This window comes from Malus sylvestris, chromosome 7 (genome assembly GCF_916048215.2).
Source record: "Malus sylvestris chromosome 7, drMalSylv7.2, whole genome shotgun sequence".
NCBI lineage: Eukaryota > Viridiplantae > Streptophyta > Magnoliopsida > Rosales > Rosaceae > Malus > Malus sylvestris.
In genome coordinates, this window is record NC_062266.1 from 27,157,740 (window position 1) to 27,177,042 (window position 19,303).

At 37.9% G+C, this 19,303-nt stretch overlaps 3 protein-coding genes and 1 pseudogene across 4 annotated transcripts; all 4 read right to left on the reverse strand.

The window, feature by feature from the left end:
• Nucleotides 1-1,401: 1,401 nt before the first annotated feature.
• Nucleotides 1,402-2,523, reverse strand: LOC126630721 (enoyl-CoA delta isomerase 1, peroxisomal-like). Its single transcript, XM_050300878.1, has one exon. The coding sequence runs from the start codon at nucleotides 2,324-2,326 to the stop codon at nucleotides 1,610-1,612; it is 717 nt and encodes a 238-aa protein (XP_050156835.1). The 5' UTR covers nucleotides 2,327-2,523; the 3' UTR covers nucleotides 1,402-1,609.
• Nucleotides 2,524-3,113: 590 nt separating this feature from the next.
• On the reverse strand, nucleotides 3,114-6,240 carry LOC126630722 (zinc finger protein GIS2-like; annotated as a pseudogene).
• Nucleotides 6,241-7,457: 1,217 nt separating this feature from the next.
• Nucleotides 7,458-10,917, reverse strand: LOC126630718 (ACT domain-containing protein ACR9-like). 2 transcript variants are annotated; one of them, XM_050300868.1, is made up of 6 exons: nucleotides 10,628-10,917; nucleotides 10,297-10,518; nucleotides 10,069-10,174; nucleotides 8,801-9,188; nucleotides 8,233-8,517; nucleotides 7,458-8,152 (listed from the first exon to the last, which is right to left on the reverse strand). In XM_050300868.1, exons 1-6 carry the CDS (start codon nucleotides 10,779-10,781, stop codon nucleotides 8,006-8,008), a joined length of 1,302 nt encoding a protein of 433 aa, XP_050156825.1. In that variant the 5' UTR covers nucleotides 10,782-10,917; the 3' UTR covers nucleotides 7,458-8,005. The 2 variants fall into 2 exon arrangements, with proteins under 2 accessions (XP_050156825.1, XP_050156826.1); XM_050300869.1 differs by having other exon boundaries at nucleotides 8,801-9,152; nucleotides 10,628-10,913.
• A 1,517-nt stretch (nucleotides 10,918-12,434) lies between these two features.
• Nucleotides 12,435-13,080, reverse strand: LOC126630724 (histone H4-like). The gene has a single exon (XM_050300880.1). It carries the CDS (start codon nucleotides 12,997-12,999, stop codon nucleotides 12,688-12,690), a length of 312 nt encoding a protein of 103 aa, XP_050156837.1. The 5' UTR covers nucleotides 13,000-13,080; the 3' UTR covers nucleotides 12,435-12,687.
• Between the last annotated feature and the right edge of the window lie 6,223 nt (nucleotides 13,081-19,303).

Below are 19,303 nucleotides of genomic sequence, written 5' to 3' on the forward strand. Positions count from 1 at the left end.
CGGTTAAATTTGATTTCCCGCTCTTATCATGAATTCTTTTGGACAAAGTCTTGAGTATGTAAGTAAATGGTAGTGTGGAAAATGAAGTAAATGCATCCGTTTAAGGAAAGAAATTGTGACGCCAATGTTAGTCTAGCACAGCTTTAGAATGACTAAACGCGTTTTCAAACAACCAAAAGTTTGTTGTTGCCACGCTTAAAAGGCTATATACGTTTTTTTTCACAACCGAAAACTCTTCTGTAATTCTTTGGAAGGTTATGCACGTTTTCACACAACCATGGCATTCTTTGCACAACTAACGTGCTTTATGACAACCAAAAGCTTTCTTTAGCAACATTTAAAAAGATATAAACGTTTTCACACAACCAATATCATTTATAGCATTTACAAGGACACATACGTTTTCACACACCCAAGAGCCTTTATGGCAATATTTAGTACTATGATTATCCACATCAATCACTGCTAAAATAAGTAAAAAATTGTTTAGCGGTACATTATAGCATTAAGTTATTTGTCAAGGGAAAATTGATTAAAAAGAGTTACAAGGCTATGAAAGATCAAATGGGGATTCCGCTTACTCAAGGGGGTGGGAATACATGACCCTAACCATCCCATGTACCATCCTACCTACTTATGAGTACAAGTAATTCCTACAAAAACATTCTCAAAACACAGATCAACACTATGTTACGTGTCAACCCCCAACAAAACTTGATCACAAACAAATTTCAATCTTTTCAGAAAAACCCACTAGTTAACTAGTTAGTTTATGGTTTGATTTTTCACCTTTGGGTTAACTAAATGAAAGGAAATATTTTGAATTATAACCTTTTTTTAGAAATAATTTTTTACTTATAACATTGAAAATATGTTTTGACCTAAAAGAAATTAGAACCCCTACAAATACAATAATAATTGTATTTTTGGGGAGGTGGTCAACATATATGTACTGATTTGGTACTGATGTGTTTTTATAAAAAGTGAGTATAAAAAAAAAGTTGAACTCAAAAAGGTGTTTAGTAAACACTTAAAATTAGCTTATTTTCACAATTTTGAGTGAAAAAAAAGTTGAAAACGTGAAATAGCAAAAATGAATTTTGAAAAAAACCTGAAAACATGAAGCAGCATAACTGTTGGATTATATGTTGAATGTTGGACTATGATTTATTGTTAAATGTTGGATTATATGTTTAAGATAAAATTTATAAATATTTTTCCTTTAAAAATAAAGTATATTTAGTAATTCACCTTTATTTGTTAAGAAAATTAAATTAATGGCACATCTAGTATTATACATTTTTTTGGTCATTTCACACAGTTACAGTTGTTTTAGATAAAAGTTTACTAAACACTATAATATTGTTTTTTTTCTTCTTCCAAAAGCACTTTTACAAAAAATTTACTAAACACTCTGTTGCTTTATTTCACAACTGTTTATTTTCATAGTACATCATAATCAGTTTTTTTTTTTAAGTATGACAATACCAAATCAACCCATAGTATGAAGAGAAGAAGTAGCAACAGCATGTTGGGCCAAGATTTATTGAATCCAACCTAAAAATAACTATTGGGCCAAAAAGCCCACATGCCTGTCCGACCCATAAACCTACAGCCGGGATCCACTGCCAGTATTATTCGCGCGGATCTCATCCAGAACATCAGACAACAAGTCCTTGCGAATCTGAGCGTACACGTGTCCGTTCCATTTCCGCGCGACCAACTCCTCCCCAAGTCTAACCGCGGCCTCAACGGTTTCCTCCGCGCTATCGTGCGCCGAGTCGATAATCCCCTTCGCCACTGCCACGTCGGCTTTCACCCTATCGGCTCTGAGCAACAAGTCGCGCCGAGCCGCCGGCGAGCCGACCTTGCTCTCGATAAGTGCCAAGAACCAACGCGGCAGAAGGAGCTCGATGTCGAGCTCGCTCATGTAGATGAAGCCGCGGTCCCGCCTCATGAGGAGGTAGTCGTGGCAGAGAGCGAGGATGAAGCCGGCGGCGGAGGCGTGGCCGGAGACGGCGGCGATGGTGGGCATCGGGAGGGAGATGAGGTCGGCGACGAGGGACTGGAGCTTGGAGTCCATGAGCTCCATGCGGGATTGAGAGGACTGGGCCCAGGAGAGATCGTAACCGTTGGAGAAGAATTTGCCATGTGCGGTGGTGATTAGGGCCGAGGGCGATGATGACGTGGCGGTGGTGGTGACGGCGGCTCGGATTTGGTTGAGAGCGGATCGGATTGAGTCGATGAGAGTGGGGTTGAGCCTGTGCTCGCCCGGGCCTGTTAGCGTTAGGATGAAGATGTTGCCTTTCCTCTCTAACGTGCACATCTCTCTCTCTCTCTAGAAAATCTCCTCTCACTCTCTCGTAGGGTTTGAAGTTTCGGATTTGGCCAAGGTCGAAGAAATATAAAGCTGCGGGCATTTTTCTAGAACGACCATGACAATCAAAAGCTTGTTGTGGCCACGTTTAGAAGGCTATATACGTTTTTTCACAATCGAAAACTCTGAACTAAATCATTTGGAAGGTTATGCACGCTTTCAGACAACCATGCGTTTCAAAGGATATACACGTTTTCACACAACCAAGAGCCATTCAAACAATCTTTGTAAGGCGATACATGTGTGCCATTATGAGTAGCCCGACGATTTTTAACTTCTTATTTTCGCACAAGTGTGTTATTATGACAGTATCTCAAGCTAACTTCGTATTTTCATATAAAAACTAAAGATATGACAGTGAGTGATTCGGTTTGAGATATCGCCACGATGAATGACTCACTGAAAGCCCAGTATATCCCCTACTCACACTCAATTTAGAGTCCAAGGGAAAGACATCAATTCCATTTAAAGGTCGTGCATTTTACACATGATTTTGAAGGAAGAGATTCATGCATCAACTACAAAACAGAGGAACTTAATACAAGTCTTAAATCAACCCAAATCAAAGTAGAAACGTGACACGTGGCTGAAAGTTAGGATAAGTAAATCCATAATTACTGTAGTGTAACTTGAGAAGCAATTCAACCAAATCCTACACATGAAACTTCCTACTCATTACTCATTAGGTGGTCAATACTCAATACCGACGTAGGCCGCGACCGTATATCATCAGGGCTTAAGGGCACTCATAGGCTTGGTGACCCCTTCCACGGTTCCACCACAATTGTTGCAGATGACAATCGATACTCACTCTCGGCAGATATGGCCTAGCATCCCACAAGTACGGCACATGATGTCAAGGAAAGGGCCTCTGATGTCTGGTGTTAGGCTTGACTTAGCGCAATGGTGGGCTTCGTGGCCTGATATGTTGCTAGTGTGGCAAACAGGTTCGTTGGGGCAGTCACGAGCAAGGGGACTGGGTTTCCGACAGTTGTTGCAGGGCTTTCTCATTTGTGCAATCGACTGCAATATGACCCAGCTTGTAGCAGTTGTTGCAGAGCCTTGCATCGCGGGATGAAAGACTAGGGTTAGAGCAATCACGAGCCAGATGGCCTTTATTACCACACATATGGCAGACTGGACCACTGGAACATTGGTTTGCAAGATGCCCAGGCTCCTTGCAGTTTCAACACATAGTTGTTGAGTTGCATTCAGCAGCAATGTGGCTGATAAAACATATAGCATTTGAATAGGCTAAATAGTCAAAATAGTTCATGAGATTTGCATAATCAATAGAAATGGTCCTGAGATTTAATGGAATGACCAAAAATTGATTTTCAATCTCAGTGACCATTTCTATTGATTATGCAAATTTCATGGACCATTTTAGCTATTTAGCCCATTTGAATATTAAAAACCCTTCCACCGGAGAAAATCAGGATTTGCAGTCCTCCATTCAACCTGTTTTCTATAGCTTTAAACCTTAAACGGAAAATGAAAGGTTCGGCAGAACTCATTAGGGATGGGCAAAATACCCATGGGTTTAGGTAACCACGGTTACCCGTCCATTTAAAGTTCACGGTTACGGTTATGGGTAACCGTTTAGACGAATAAACGGTTATGGGTATAACCATTTATCCGTGAAATTTAAATGGACGGTTATGGGTATTACCCGTGGTTATAACGGGTATCCATCGGTGATAGGTATTACCCATGGTTATAACGGATATCCATTTACCCATTTAATTTAATATATGTAAAATTAAAAAAATAAAATAAAAACCGTAAATGAAAAGTCAAATTAGAATAACGTCAATTTTTAGCTGCCATGAAGTTGGAATTGAAAGAACCTGAGATGAATTTTTGTTGGTTTTGATTATTTGGAGGAGAAAATGTCCATGGACAAAAAGTGCTTGTGGAATATTTGAAAAGTGTGGAATATTGTGAACCAATTGATATTCTGTACTTTTGGAATTTGGTTACGTTCAAGTTAAGAAAGAAGCTTTTAGTTCCTTTTAACTTTACCATAAAGTTACCACTAACAAAGTTAATTGACGTTATTTTGCAGCTTTGAATCATCTAGTATTCAAGATAATGATTACTTTTTGTTTTTAGAAGCTTTACTTTGTAATCATATGGATCATAATTAAAGATTTACTTGGGTGTAGCAGAAAAATATCGTTCGTAAATTATTATTTCAATTATTAGAATTATATAAGGACTTAAATGATTAAAATAGGGAAATGCATGCTAAAAGTGTTTACTTGTCAGAAAACGAAAATTATGACAAAATTTTCTTTTGTAATTTTCAAGTTGTTAAAAAAAAACATGTAGATGGGTAAAAAATGGGTAAATGGATAAAAAAAGGATAAATGGTATGGTTATGGTTAAATGGGTTAATGGTTATGGTTAAATGAGTACACGGTTATGGATATGGTTAACCGTTTATAAGCGGTTATGGGTATGTGTATAACCGTTTATGCAATTATCCAACGGATAAACGGTTATGCGGGTATGAACATAAAAGGTTACGGGTAAATAACCGTGGTTACCCTTCCGCCATTACCATTGCCCATTCCTAGAAAGCACCCAGGAAGTCCGCAGTTGTTGCGGACTCTTATATTCGGGCAATCTCTTGCAAAATGTCTTGGCCGTTTACACTTATTGCAAAGATTATCTTGCCTGAAAAATAAGAGAATAATCATTTTGACAGAGAATTGAAGATGAAGCAGCAAAAGACTATCTCAGTTTTGAATCTTTGATAAACATATGGAGTCCAAATACCACGAAGTTTGGTAGCGATATACATGATTAGCCATCGAATTATTATCAGAAAGGACGACTCAGCCAGTGAGTGAAAATTAAAGTCAACTTGAACAGTTTAAACAAAATTTCGAGTATTCAAATGTCACACAGGCACATGAACACAGCGAAGTTTTACAGGATTTTTCCGCTTTAAACCAGTAAACACTAGCACCAGATTGGATAGATCCTGAGGAGAGTTGATGATGAAAATCCATGTAAAACGACCATTTCTGTAGTAGGTTATCACATCATTATAAACAACACCAAACGCAAAATGAGACGAAGCTTGGAAGTACCTAACACCTTAGTAATATGCACTTATGCAGTACTTATTTTTTCAAATTCAATCGCATCCTGCCTCGTAAATTTGCTAACTCTAACATATTGTGATGGCGGCCCTATATCTCCATTTCAATTTCTTGTCTAGCAAGTCATCTGCCTCAATAACTGTATGGATACTTTTATAATTTAATTAGTTCTTGACGTCAAACACTCTACATACTAAAATCATGAACATCCGGTGTACTTCCAGAAAAAATAAAATAACAGATGATAGAAAAACCAAAAAAACTTTACCGAAGCTCATATACCAACACAAGGGATGGCTGCAGAAATTCTTCCCAAGTTGCTTTACGAGTACCATAAGAGCGAGAAAAGACAAGAACAAACTGAGCATGCTGGAAACAAAGGTTAGAACGTTCAATGAGGTAACTATAACTGCGACGCTCCCTAGGATATGGAGCATTACAGTAAGATGCGTGCTCTCTGCTGCGGTATCTCTTGGCTCGTTCTGGGCTTCGACTTGTATTCAGACTCATGTTGGAGACCACCAAGCAAAACCTTCAACGAAATATCTTTATGAGAGAAAAGAACCGAAACAAGAACCAGCAACCGAGAGCTGCAACCTGCCTGCCAGAAGAACCAGCAATCAACTTAATTCCTGAAAATTCAATGCCAGAGTGATTTCCTCGTAAGTTCATAACTCAACAGCAAAGATATACAATATACATGGATGTTTATATGCGTAAGGGAAGGAGCGATCACCTAGTTCGTGTGAGGTAAACGTTGAGATGCAAAAGAAGACGACGACGAAGAGGAAACCCTAGATTGAAGAATTTGGGGATTTGAAAGCAGATAGAGCAGAGCTTATTTATTGCTTATCTCTCGACGAGGATGATCAAAATTTGTAGGACGACGCAGTTTACCGCCCATGTGTATGTTTGGCCGGACTAGGGCTGCGTTTGCCTTTGTGTTTGCAAATTGCCACTTCTCCAAAAAGCCAATAAGCTTTTCTCTTTTGATTTTTTAATAAGCAATGGCCAACGAGTTAAAGGATACCATGGCAGACATTTCACATTTGCGGTTTTTTTCTTTCTCACCACGTTCAAGTGATGGTAATGTTACCACCCTATTTATCACTGTTGAATGAATTTAAATTTCGAAATATGTGTAATGAAAAGACGTAAATCTCAAAATCTAAAAACTTCGCAGATATGCTGCTGAACGTAACCACCATGCAGCTGAAACAACACTTTCAGATGAACATATTTATATATATACACCAGGTTACTACAGTTGAATATCAGAGTGCACAACGAACGAGACTAACAAAATAAGAATATTATTAAACAAACGAGAATGTCGAAACGGCTACAAAACCCTAAGATACTACATTGTGACTAACTTATTCTCAAACTAAATTACAAGCTCTATTATATATAGTGAAAACTAAAACAAAATCCTAATCCTTAAAAGGATATAGAAATCTCTAATAAACCCTAAATCCTAAGCCTTAAAGGATATAGAAAATTCTGATATCCTTGTCCCACAAGAAAACCATAAACAAAAATAAACTAATAACTAATTTTCTAACACCCCCCGTTAAACTAATAGCGGAACACAGACATGAGTTTGCCAAAGTAGATGTGGATGCAAGATTCCAAATTCCGATGCCGATGCCGATGCCAATGCCAATATCGATGTCGATACCAATGTCAATGCCAATGCCAACTTACGAACAAACAAACAAAAAATCCAGACTTACTCCCGGATACTCCTGTGGGCTGTAGCGTTCAAAGGTGCAGAAGCAGAGTCACTAGACAAAAAACGAACGAACAATTTTTTTCTTCTTGCAAACAATCATTACCAACTAACAATCTGAACATGAACGACAACGGAAACGAGCAAACAGATACCAACCCGAAGCAGATTAAATCCCGAAGGATCAACCTGCTCTGATACCAAGTTGAATATCAAAGTGCGCAACGAACGAGACTAACAAAATAGGAATATTATTAAACAAACGAGAATGCCGAAACGGCTACAAAACCGTAAGAGATTACATTGTGACTAACTTATTCTCAAACTAAATTACAAGCTCTATTATATATAGTGAAAACTAAAGCAAAATCCTAATCCTTAAAGGATATAGAAAACTCTAGTAAACCCTAAATCCTAACCCTTAAAGGATATAGACAATAATTATTTCAGATGAACACATACCGTGTTACTACGAAAAGCAGAGTACATTATAAGCACTTCAAGATGAAAATACAACATACAGAAAACATACATGTTCGAAATTTTAAGAAAACACAAGTTACATAGTAAGGACGGCAACCCTTGCGGCAAAAGCTAAAACATAGTTCGGCAGTCTCACAGTAGTGCCTGAGTACATGACCGCGAACTTCCTCCTAAAATAGTCAGTAGTGATTCTACACTCCTCGAGTGCAGATAACTATAACTATTTGGACGGAACTGCTGTACAGCGCACTTACAAGATGGAAAGAGTGCGATCCTCGAAAGGGGAGTGAATGTAACAGCTCACCAGCCCATGAGGGTTCTTCTAACTCTCTCTACAATATTACTTCTATTTTGTTTGCTTGCCAACGGAAATTCAAGACTATCATCCAAAAGAAATCGGTAGATTTCCCACTGGCAAACTGAAGTTGAATGCCTTACAATTTCAGCCTGCATGCCAACAATGAAATAATGAGAGAAAGCGAAAGGGCATGCCACAAAAAGATAGGAAACTCACATCAAATTCTTACCGCAAAAATAGATGCTCCCAATTGCTTCAGTGCTAGAGTAACATCATAGAATACGAGGGGCCTCCCCTTTCCAGATAACTCAACTGGATTAGCAACTAAGAGTTCGGTTTCCGGGCCCCTGTTGGCAACGATCACTCGCAGTGGGTGAACCATCTCCTCCTGTAAACGAGCACACAATGCAACCTGAACTTCAGGATCAACAATCTTTTTTCCATTTGTCTGCTGAATAAATAGGTCCAAATTCCGGAAGCCTTTCACAGGTGACGAGAATCTACCATAGGCAACCTAAGTGAGAAACAACAGAGACTGGAATCATTAAACTGCTAATTGCAATATAAATCGGTATTCCAAGTAGCGAAACACAAAAGTCATATCCAATGGGAGTTATGAACACTAAAAAGGAAAACCGAAGATTCTTTTTATTAAATACCTACAGGTGCAAGTACCAAAAACATGGTACTCCGGAAATATATATATGAAAGTGCCTGTCTGACTGAAATCTGTCCTGGTATATTGAGGCAGCCCAAATTTTCAGACAACAGAATTTCAAGACATCTTGAAAAAGTACCTGAATATTGCAGTCCTTGGAAGTCCTCATAATGTCATAAAAGAGGGCCTTCCGGTCAACACACTGTATTTGCAGTACAGTATGAACAGGGCTCAATGAATTATCCACTGTAATACTGGTCTTTTTCACCGTTCTCATATTTCGGGTGAGCGCTTTTGGATAAGCTTCCTCATCCTTCAGCTGATAGCTAAACAATTCGTCAGCAAGGGCTGGTGGAAGGGAAGAATTCCCCTGCAGACTTTCATACTCAGGCCCAGGCAACTTAAGCTCACAGGTGATGCAATACTCTCCCAAAGCAGCCATCAGATGCTCACATATGTCGTCTCTCCTCTGTTTTGTGTGTAACAACTCCCTAAAAGTATATGGTACCAAATAAGGGTGGTTGACACTGTATAACCAACACTTATGAGCAAATACTACTTCACATTATGTACTTTCTGAAAGTGGTCTTACGAAGTGAATGCCGGGGAACATATTAAACTCAAATGAATCTCCCCAAGTTTGGTAAGAATGATATCCAAAATCCAAAGTACTAACAGAAGAAATGCAAACTGTGACAACCCAAAATACACATACAGTTCTCCCAGTTAAGAGCATCTCCAACCGAGACGTCAAATGCCCTAGTGGACGAAAAGCAGCAACCTTTGGCAGAAAACTACTCCCACCGATCAGCAAAAGATGATGTGGATTAAGAGAGGAAGATTGCACAGGCAAAATTGACGCCAAAAAGAAAAGGGACAACATTTCATTGTTTTGGATTGTTTACTGGGGCATTAATGCACTTTCCTTTGCAAGCGTGGGTTACTTTAATATCAAACTACATAATAAAGAAGATAAAAAAACAAAAGTAAAAGGTATACAATAATAAATTCTGACATATCAGGCGGAGTATGGAGTTATGTAATGTCCAAATTGCCACATAGTTCATCAAATTCAAACTTAATATTATTTGATCAACAATACAACAGGATCAGACACTTCGTCCAACACATTGCCAAACGAATTCATCTAGATCCCTTTTACACTAAGGGAAAAACTCAAAAGGGTCATAAACCAACAGGAAGAAATTGGCAGCATTTTCCGATGTCTCGAGAGTAATTAGCAATCCAGACAACCGTTCAACAGCGATCGCTGACGCCTAAATCTCAAGCATACTTAAAGAACAAATCTATTATTGTAGTAAAAGTGGATATTTCATAATTATTATATCTAAAATTAATAACTACAACACCGATACGCAATTTTCAAAAGGCACGCGAAAAACTCACAAGCAATCTGTGATGAAGAAGAGGTCCAAAACTCTGCCATCCGGGGTCGGCATCACTTTCACTCTCTGAATCACAATTTCAAGCTCACATAGCACTTTGGTAACATCTACATTTACACAAAAAGCAACAATAACTTGTTCATTATTCAACCACGCAAACAAAGCAAACAATAACCGAAAACAAAAGCGAAAACCGAATAAAAATTAACGAAAAAGTTGAGATTTTAACCGTGGAGTGAGCCTCTCTGGTTGTGGCACCAAAACTTCAACAGATAGACCGGAGAGGGCGTGGGGACGTCGGAGATTTGATTGACGTAAAACGAGAAGAAGCACGACGACGGGCACGCAGAGGAGAGCCGATCCTTCAAGCTCTCCCAATCGACCTTCAGGGATTGGTGGTGGGGGACGACCCACAACACTATATAGCACCACCTTCCATCCGTCGAGAAATCTGCAACAAAAAACACCCAAAAATTCTCAGAATCTCAAAAACCCAGGTGCCAAATTGAGAATCTCAAAAACCCAGGTGCCAGAATCTGAAACTGGAGATTTGAAATCACCTGCTTTCGTAATGGAAAGGCCGAACTGGAGGATGATTCTGCAGAGGTCGCAGCCGAGGCCGGCCTTGTCGGGGCAGTTGAGGGTGAGGACGGAGGGCTCGTCGGGGGTCTTCCCCGGCTGGATCACGACGACGTCGTCGCAGGGAATGCCCATGGCTGACTCCGTGTTTTTACGATTCTACCCCTGTGAATCGTTGGCCTTTGGGAGATGGCATAGGCGAGGTTGTGGCGTCCCGGCCGAATTTGGTGGGATGACACGGGTTAAAGATTGAACTCTCGACAAAGAGGGGCGGCTTTGGTCGGATTAGTTGTTTGGACTTACCCAATGATTGTGTCACGTCACAAATATTTAGCGGTCACAGAGCGGCCGGGGCCCACATAAAAAAACATTTATGTTTTTCCCCCTTTTGAGATAATAAATTTGCATTTTTCAATTTTGTCCACTTCAAACTGCAATTTGGCATTTAAGTCCACTTGGATCCACCACATCCATCAATTAGTGGTATGCGACAATAATGCATTACCTTTTCAAGGTCATTTTATATAAAGAAAATTAACGAAAAATCTAAAAAAAGTTCTCTTTTAACGAAAAGTTTTTTTTAAAGGTATAGTTAATAGTGCAGGTTAAAAGTAAAAATGTGATTTTTCGTTAAAAGTGAATAGTACCAGTAGTGTTTTATTAAAACTCCCTTTTATATATTGGACGAGTTTTATAGAAAATTGAGAAGAAATGTTATGTTTTTGAAATTAAAAAAAAGTCCCATGAACTTCTATTTCAGCACCTATAAAGTGTTAATGAATAGTCATTTTTAAATGAAGATCGATTTAAGAAATACATGCTCAAAAGAACATCAGCCCAAAAGAATACTGACCAAAGGAACACAACCCAAAAGAAGGTCTTGGCATGACGAATTTGGAAGAATGGTCATGAGCATTTTGGGAGCACATGGCCTCCAGATGTCTTATCAACAAGGCCAAGCGCTTCCTCATAAAGTACTTTCTGACTGTTGAGGAGCAAGTTGGTGCACTGATTACACAAGATCCTAATAACAGAGAGTATACCTACTCAAACATCAAATTCACGTCACGTTGCAACTAGCTAAGAGAACAGAAGCCTACAAAAAGACATAAAGGCTAATAGAAAAGGTAACCGAGACTGCGTTGTCCTAAGAAAGCATGCAAGCAAACTTCCACAAATGTCACCTCATTGCCACGATTAGCCAAAAGGCAAAGAACAACTAGTCAAATCTATGCATTCAATGCATCAAATGCAAAGGAATAATAGGTTTTGAGTCCAAAAGACTGAAGGCTCAAAAAAGAGCGTACACAAGGAGGATGAGTTCCTTCAAGGGGATCGGAGGAATTAGGAGAGAACATATTTTGTTACGCTAAGCACTATTTATGACCTTATACTCAATGTATTCAAGAGATTACAATAGACACGACCCTACCATATAGATGAAATATTATATATCCTAATGTTTATTCTACTAGCAATATTTTTCATCAACAAGAAGAATATAGAACAATTTCCCAATAACCCTTAACTTAAAAATTATTTCTATTTTCTCAAAACTTTAACCAAAAACTCTCGATATTATTCATTTTAACAAAAACATTACATTTTTACACTAAAAATTAATCATGTTATTATTTACTTTACCTTTTATTTTATCCTTATCATTAAAACTTAAAATTTTCAAACTCTTTTTATTAATTTTTCTTTTTATTTATATTTTCCTCTTAAGTGGACTGTAGATAAGTAATGGATGAAAATAACCAATTTAAAAGATTAGAGGGTACAAAGTTGAAAGAAGAAAATATAAAGTTCAACATGTCTAATCTGTACCGACATACAGCACTTACTCGTGGAAACACATTTCAAAAGCAGAAATGATTCAGATCGCGACTGAAAACTACAAGCCAACAACGACGGAGGGCCACTTGCAAAAGTCCAAACAAACAAAGGATTACTTCCAATTTCCAAACTTTAGCGACAAATTACAACCCGAATCTGAGATTCCGACCCATTCGAAACCCCGATATCCCAATTTACAAAATTAACCCCCGAATCCGTACAGGGTCCTGCCCTGCCTCTTGAGAGCGTAGACGACGTCCATTGCGGTCACCGTCTTCCGCCGCGCGTGCTCGGTGTAGGTCACGGCGTCGCGGATCACATTCTCCAAGAAGATCTTAAGAACGCCTCTGGTCTCCTCGTAGATGAGGCCGCTGATTCTCTTCACGCCGCCTCTTCTGGCCAGTCTCCGAATTGCCGGCTTGGTGATTCCCTGAATGTTGTCGCGGAGGACTTTACGGTGCCGCTTCGCTCCGCCCTTGCCCAGCCCCTTGCCTCCCTTTCCGCGGCCTGTCATTGTCGTGTCTTACGGTGTCGTTTCGGAAGATAGATTTTGGTGACAGTGGAAGGATTGTGGTGGGTTGAGATTAATTAATTGGGAAAGTGTATTTATAGCCGGGGTGGGGTGAGGATGTCGATCCGGGGCTTTGGGTTTGGGTGATTTTGAGACGTTGATGAACTGAGGATCGACGGTGGGCGTTGTTTGGGGTTATGAGCGACGCGGATCGTTGTTTTGTTTTGTGGCGGGATTTGAATCGTGGTATTTGGAAAATTTAAAAGGAGTTTCCCGCTACTTTAAATTGCTTGCCAAATATTGTGGCGGTGGGCCTAAAAATTTCGTGTATTATATAAACCTTCTAAATTTGTTTGAAATGATTAAGATGCAATGCTAGTGTGAGTATGTAAGTTACTAATTATATGTTTCTTTATTAGGAATTAATCAAGGGTTTTCGAAATAGTATAACAAGAAGTGCTTCGGGATTAATGCTATTTGACTCATACCTGTTCAGAAAAAGATGTCAAACAATAATTTCGAAACTAAAAAAACCGTGGTTAAATGTAGTCCTAAACATTGATGTTTTATGCTGCCTACATATGCTTTGATGGAGAAAAATCGCAATTAAACTCTTTGAAATTTAAACTATAATGCGAAATAAACTCGATTTGGCATAGAACTGTAATAACTGCAATACTATCAATTTGTGGTGTAATGCTAGGGAGACCAAATTTATAGACTAAATTTACAAACTAAATTATGTGTCACCAATAGGAAATGAGCACGTTTATCAATATTTAAGTAATAATTCAATCATCAACTTATATATCATTTAGTTTACAAAATTTAGTCTACAAATTTAGCTCCCTAGCATTACTCCAATTCGTGTGGAGCAAACCAAAATACAAGGCAAACATATATATGTTGAAGTGAAAATATCGAAACCTTTAGGGTGCGTTTGTTGCGCCGGACTGTCTCGGACTGGACTAGCTGCCGGGACTAAGTTGGACTGGCTTAGACTGGACTAAGCTGGACTAACTTAGTGAAGCGTTTGGTGTAATGTCGGACTAAGAAGCAGGATAAGAAAAACAGTACTGTTCACCATATTTGTGTTTGCTTAGACTAGGACTACAAATTTTTGCCATTGTGTAATAGAGTAATGCTACAAATCTCATGATATGGGTTAATTGGAGCATATTTTTGCCATGTATATTATGAATCTTAAAAAAAATTGACAATTGTTTTGTTTCTATTACCTGCTAATAGAATTGGGTTTAATTTGCAAATGTAGCTTGGTTTAAACTCTATCACCCAACAGAAGAAAAATAATAGTGCCCAATACATGCAACTTCAACAAATACAAGTACATAAGAAGGTCTCCATAATTTAGAAAATCCTAGTTAACATTAGTTAACATTAGCCAAAATAGATCTCCATAATTTACAAAATGGCTAGTTAACATAAGCCAAAATACTAGTGCAAAGCTAAGTTATAAGCCATAACATAAGATTGTATGATTAATAAAATACATCCATGTTAACATTAATAAAATACATCTATGTTAACATTAGCCAAAATCCTCATCCGCTTGCGTTGTCGCTTAAAAGCCTTTGGACGAACACTTTCTTGAGTTCCGGTTTGATTACCCTGAACACTCCCACATTTTTTGGTTTATCCAAAATAAGAGACAATGCATCAATTTGATCCATAGGAGAGAGACTCATTGCTTCAAGTTCATTAGCTATGTCAGTATGATCTGCAGTACCTTGAACTAAAGCTTCAGTTACCAAACACAGTCACACACACACACACACGGGGACAGACACACTCACACTCACACTCACACACAAACACAGTCACACACACACACACACGGGGACAGAGTGCAACACACTCATACACTCGCACACACACTCCGTTTTTACACTCACACACACACACTCACACTCACACTCACACACAAACACAGTCACACACACACGGGGACAGTGCAACACACTCTTATCCTCACACACACACTCCGTTTTTATACTCACACACACACACACACACACACACACACAAAATACACACACACACTACACAAACACACACACACACACACATATTACATACACACACACACACGGCCACAATACACAATACACACACACACTACACAAACACACACACACACACAATACACACACAATACACACACACACTACACTAACACACACACACACACAATACACACACACACACACACGGCCACACACACAATACACACACACACTACACAAACACACACACACACACACACATATTACACTTACACACACACACACACGGCCACAATACACAATACACACACACACTACACAAACACACACACACACACACACACAATACACACACAATACACACACACACTACACTAACACACACACACACACTCACACGGCCACACACACACTACACAAACACACACACACACACACATATTACATACACACACACACATATTACACTTACACACACACACACACACGGCCACAATACACAATACACACACACACTACACAAACACACACACACACACAATACACACACAATACACACACACACTACACAAACACACACACACACACACAGATTACACACACACACAGACACAGAGTATACACACACAGATTACATACACACACATATTACACTTACACACACAGAGATTACACACACACACAGAGTATACACAAACAGAGATTACACGAGTATACACACACACACAGACAAACCAGAGTACACACACACATAGTATACACACACACGCACACACACACATACACACACATAGATTACACACACAGATTCTAATCTCAATTTGACCTAAAAATTGATTTTGAAGTTTACCAGAAAAGTTGAAATACGAAAACCCCAAATTCTAATCTCAATTTGAACTAAAAATATGAAAACCCCAAATTCTAATCTCAATTCGACGAAATCAATCGAAGATTTGAAGCTTACCAGACTGTCTCCGACCAGATGAGGGCGAGAAGACGCAGAGATGAGGGTGAGGAGGAGGACGACGAGGAAGCAGGGCAAGGTCGACGACGAGCGACGAGCAGGACGAGGGACGTTGGGGATCCTCGCAGAGATGAGGACGAGCAGGACGTTGGGGATCCTCGCGGTTTTCTCTCCGGGCTTACGAGTCCACCCAAAATTGGGGTTCTTCGTTAAGAACTCGTAAGGAGGCGTGTAATCCGAGCGAGTCCCACCTAAGCCCATTAAAGCTAATCCGGTTGCACACCAAACACAGGACTATAGTCTAGTCCAGTCTAAGACTTGCTAATCCTGTCAAACAAACGTGCCCTTATAGTCCTAGCCAAACATGTTGTTAGATACTACATTACATATTTATGTTGATGGCGAAGCGAAAAGGGCTGAAAAAGTAAAAGATATTGCTAATTAGGAAGTAAATTGAGGAAGACTCTTCTCTAAAACAGCTAAGGTCATCTCCAATTGAAGAATTCAGAGGGTCGAAAATAACCCTAAAATCGTCTCCAATCAAGACCCAACCCAAATGGCTCGTGGGCCCCATTGGACAAAAATGGCCAAAAGGCCAACCGATAGGCCCAAATGAGCTAGCCAATCGGCCCCGGGCCATGCTAAAAATTTTGAATCTCAACAGCTAACTGTCGTCTGCTAGCCGTTATTTTTTATTATTTTTTTTTTACAGTTTTTTTTTTTGGGCCAAAAAATTAAAAAGAATATTTAATTAAGGCCTAAAAAAGTGATTGGTTTTATGTGGGAATGTTGCTTTTATATGCATGTTTGATTGCTCAAACTTCTCCCACAGCCGATGTGGGACAAATATAATGGGTGACACACATGCAAGCTTTTGCTTGCTCAATTCTCTCCCGACGTGGGACAAATATAATGGGTGCCCCAAATATAAACTTCCTATTAGAGATGGTAAATGTGCATTTATACATGTAACTATCTCAAACTAAGTTGTACTAGTAATTGGACACTTAAATTAAAAAATTAATTTAACATACAACTATTAACCGCTGCAAGTAGACATAAAAGCGGCACCAATTACTACTATGAAGTAAGTGTTTTCACAATTTATTTTAAATATTTAATTGTATTACATTTAATTTAAGTTGTTGTAGTTTTTAAATTTAAATAATAAATTATGTTTGACCCTATTACCCTTTGGCCACCGGTTGGAGATGATTTTTTGTGACAGGGCTAAAACGAGCCCTATAGCCCTTTGACCCTTTGTTGGAGATGATAAGAAATATAACCCTGCACTATTCATTAAAATATTAATTATCTTGGAGGCCCAGATGGCTAAAACGAACCCTCTGGTCAGCCTTCGATTGGAGATGGCCTAAGAGATCTCTGCTTTGGCTCACACCGTCTAAGACTCCATCACCAAGCCTTTTCACTGCTTCAACAAGCTGCCCTCTCAACCTCTGCGACACCAAACAGCTTCCTACTGCGATGATACATTCCCTATATAGTCCAACATGATCCTCTACGGATCCTTTTGGTGAGGATCCTGAGTATTTGTAAATCGTGTTCGTACATCGTATGATCAGTTTTTGTTAGGTACTGTTTGTATTTATCTTTAAATAAAAATATTTAAAATGATTTATGTCCGCACGATGTACCATGAACATATATGATTCACGGATCCCCAAGATCCTCACAAAGAGGATATGGCAAGGATCCGGATTCCTATATAGTAATGTATAAAAAAAGGAGTAGGATTCTCTCCTCTCATTCTTTTCATCCCCTTCTATCTCCTCTTCTCACATTCTCTATTTTGTCTCTCTTTCTATAAAAAATTAATATAAGATGTTGACGTGTCTTAACTGTGACCGTTCAAATATGAGGGAAGAGAAGAAGATAACAAAAAGAAAAGAGAATCCTACTCTATATATAAAAAAAAAAAATCTTATGCCATGTTTACTGAGTCGAGATCATAATTGAGTTGATGTGAAACTATAGTCTAAATTCGTTAAAGTTGTCCATCAAATAGTTTGGCATCGAAATATGTGATATACTAACTTAAATAATCTATTTACCAATTTACCATCGTTGAAATGAAAACTAACTTGACTTGTAAATTGCCTAATAAAATACTACTCTGGACAAAGAGTCTAATTCCTTTAAAATCCAGAGTTGAATTCTTTAGTTTGTATAGCCTCCATGTGTTTTGATTTCTCCATGATTAACTAGCATTTGCCCATACACTTTGTGTGTATGAATACATTTTTTTGGAAAAATGAGAAGGAGAGGGGGGAGAGAGAGAGAGAGAAAACGTTGGGGGGGGGGGGAGTGGGAGGTTTTTTTCCTTTTTTGGGAAAATTAGAATGCCCTACATCTTTTCTGTAGTTGTTAAATTAAGCATTCATCCCTTTTAAAGATTTGATTAAGGTGCTTTGATCAATTGCAATTTTCTATTTATTTAATTTTTCATGTCATTAATTTAAATGCATTTATATAGAGGTATAAGGTAGCTTAGCAATTAATTGCCTATAATATAGGAATTTAATTTTGTCAATCCCCTTCTACACATTAAATGATATTTTTTTAATAAAATAAAATAAAAAATTAATTAACTAATTCCTCATTACCTTATTATCAGTATTTAAAAAAAAAATCTTTCTATTAAAAATGTCTCAATAAAAAGTCTTCAATACATATTTTTTCACATATAGATATATAAAAAAAAAAGGAAAATTAGGTTCACATCCTTCTTTTTGTTACTCCATTGATTAAAATCCTATTCATTTTCAATTTTTGATCAAGGTCCTTGGGTATTAATAACATCATTAATTATTTGAATAATAAAATAGTTTTATTTTTAAATATATTCCTTTAATGTTAAAAATGTTACAATTAGTATATTTATATTTATGGCTAAATTTTTTTATCATATATTTTTATTTTTAGTTTGTACCTATTTTTAATTTGCAAATATTTTTTAATTTGTACCAATTTTCTTTTCATTTTTAATTTGTACCCATATATTAGCTTTTTTTTGTCCCCATATTTTTTAAAGTTTTATTTGTGTTTGTACCCATGTGTATACCGTCACGTGATATTGTATATTTAATCAATGATAGAAAAATTACATATGGTATATTTATGTTTTATGCCTAAACTTTGTATCATATATATTTTTAGTTTGTACCCACTTTTAATTTGCAACATTTTTTTTTTAAATTTGTAGTATTTTCTTTTTAGTTTTATTTTGTACCCATGTATTAATTTCTTTTAGCGCCTATATTTTAAAAAATTCATTTGTATTCATAATTTTTAATCTTTT

Bases quoted from the DNA above. Each gene is read 5' to 3' on its own strand.
- LOC126630718 (XM_050300868.1), bottom strand. From the start codon at position 10,781: ATGGGCATTCCCTGCGACGACGTCGTCGTGATCCAGCCGGGGAAGACC. The intron at 9,189-10,068 runs GTGAGTTTTTCG...TTGGTTATACAG, and splicing joins TTCTTCATCACAGATTGCTT to TGTCAACCACCCTTATTTGG. The intron at 8,153-8,232 runs GTAAGAATTTGA...GTTGGCATGCAG, and splicing joins TGGGAGCATCTATTTTTGCG to GCTGAAATTGTAAGGCATTC.
- LOC126630724 (XM_050300880.1), bottom strand. From the start codon at position 12,999: ATGACAGGCCGCGGAAAGGGAGGCAAGGGGCTGGGCAAGGGCGGAGCG.
- LOC126630721 (XM_050300878.1), bottom strand. From the start codon at position 2,326: ATGTGCACGTTAGAGAGGAAAGGCAACATCTTCATCCTAACGCTAACA.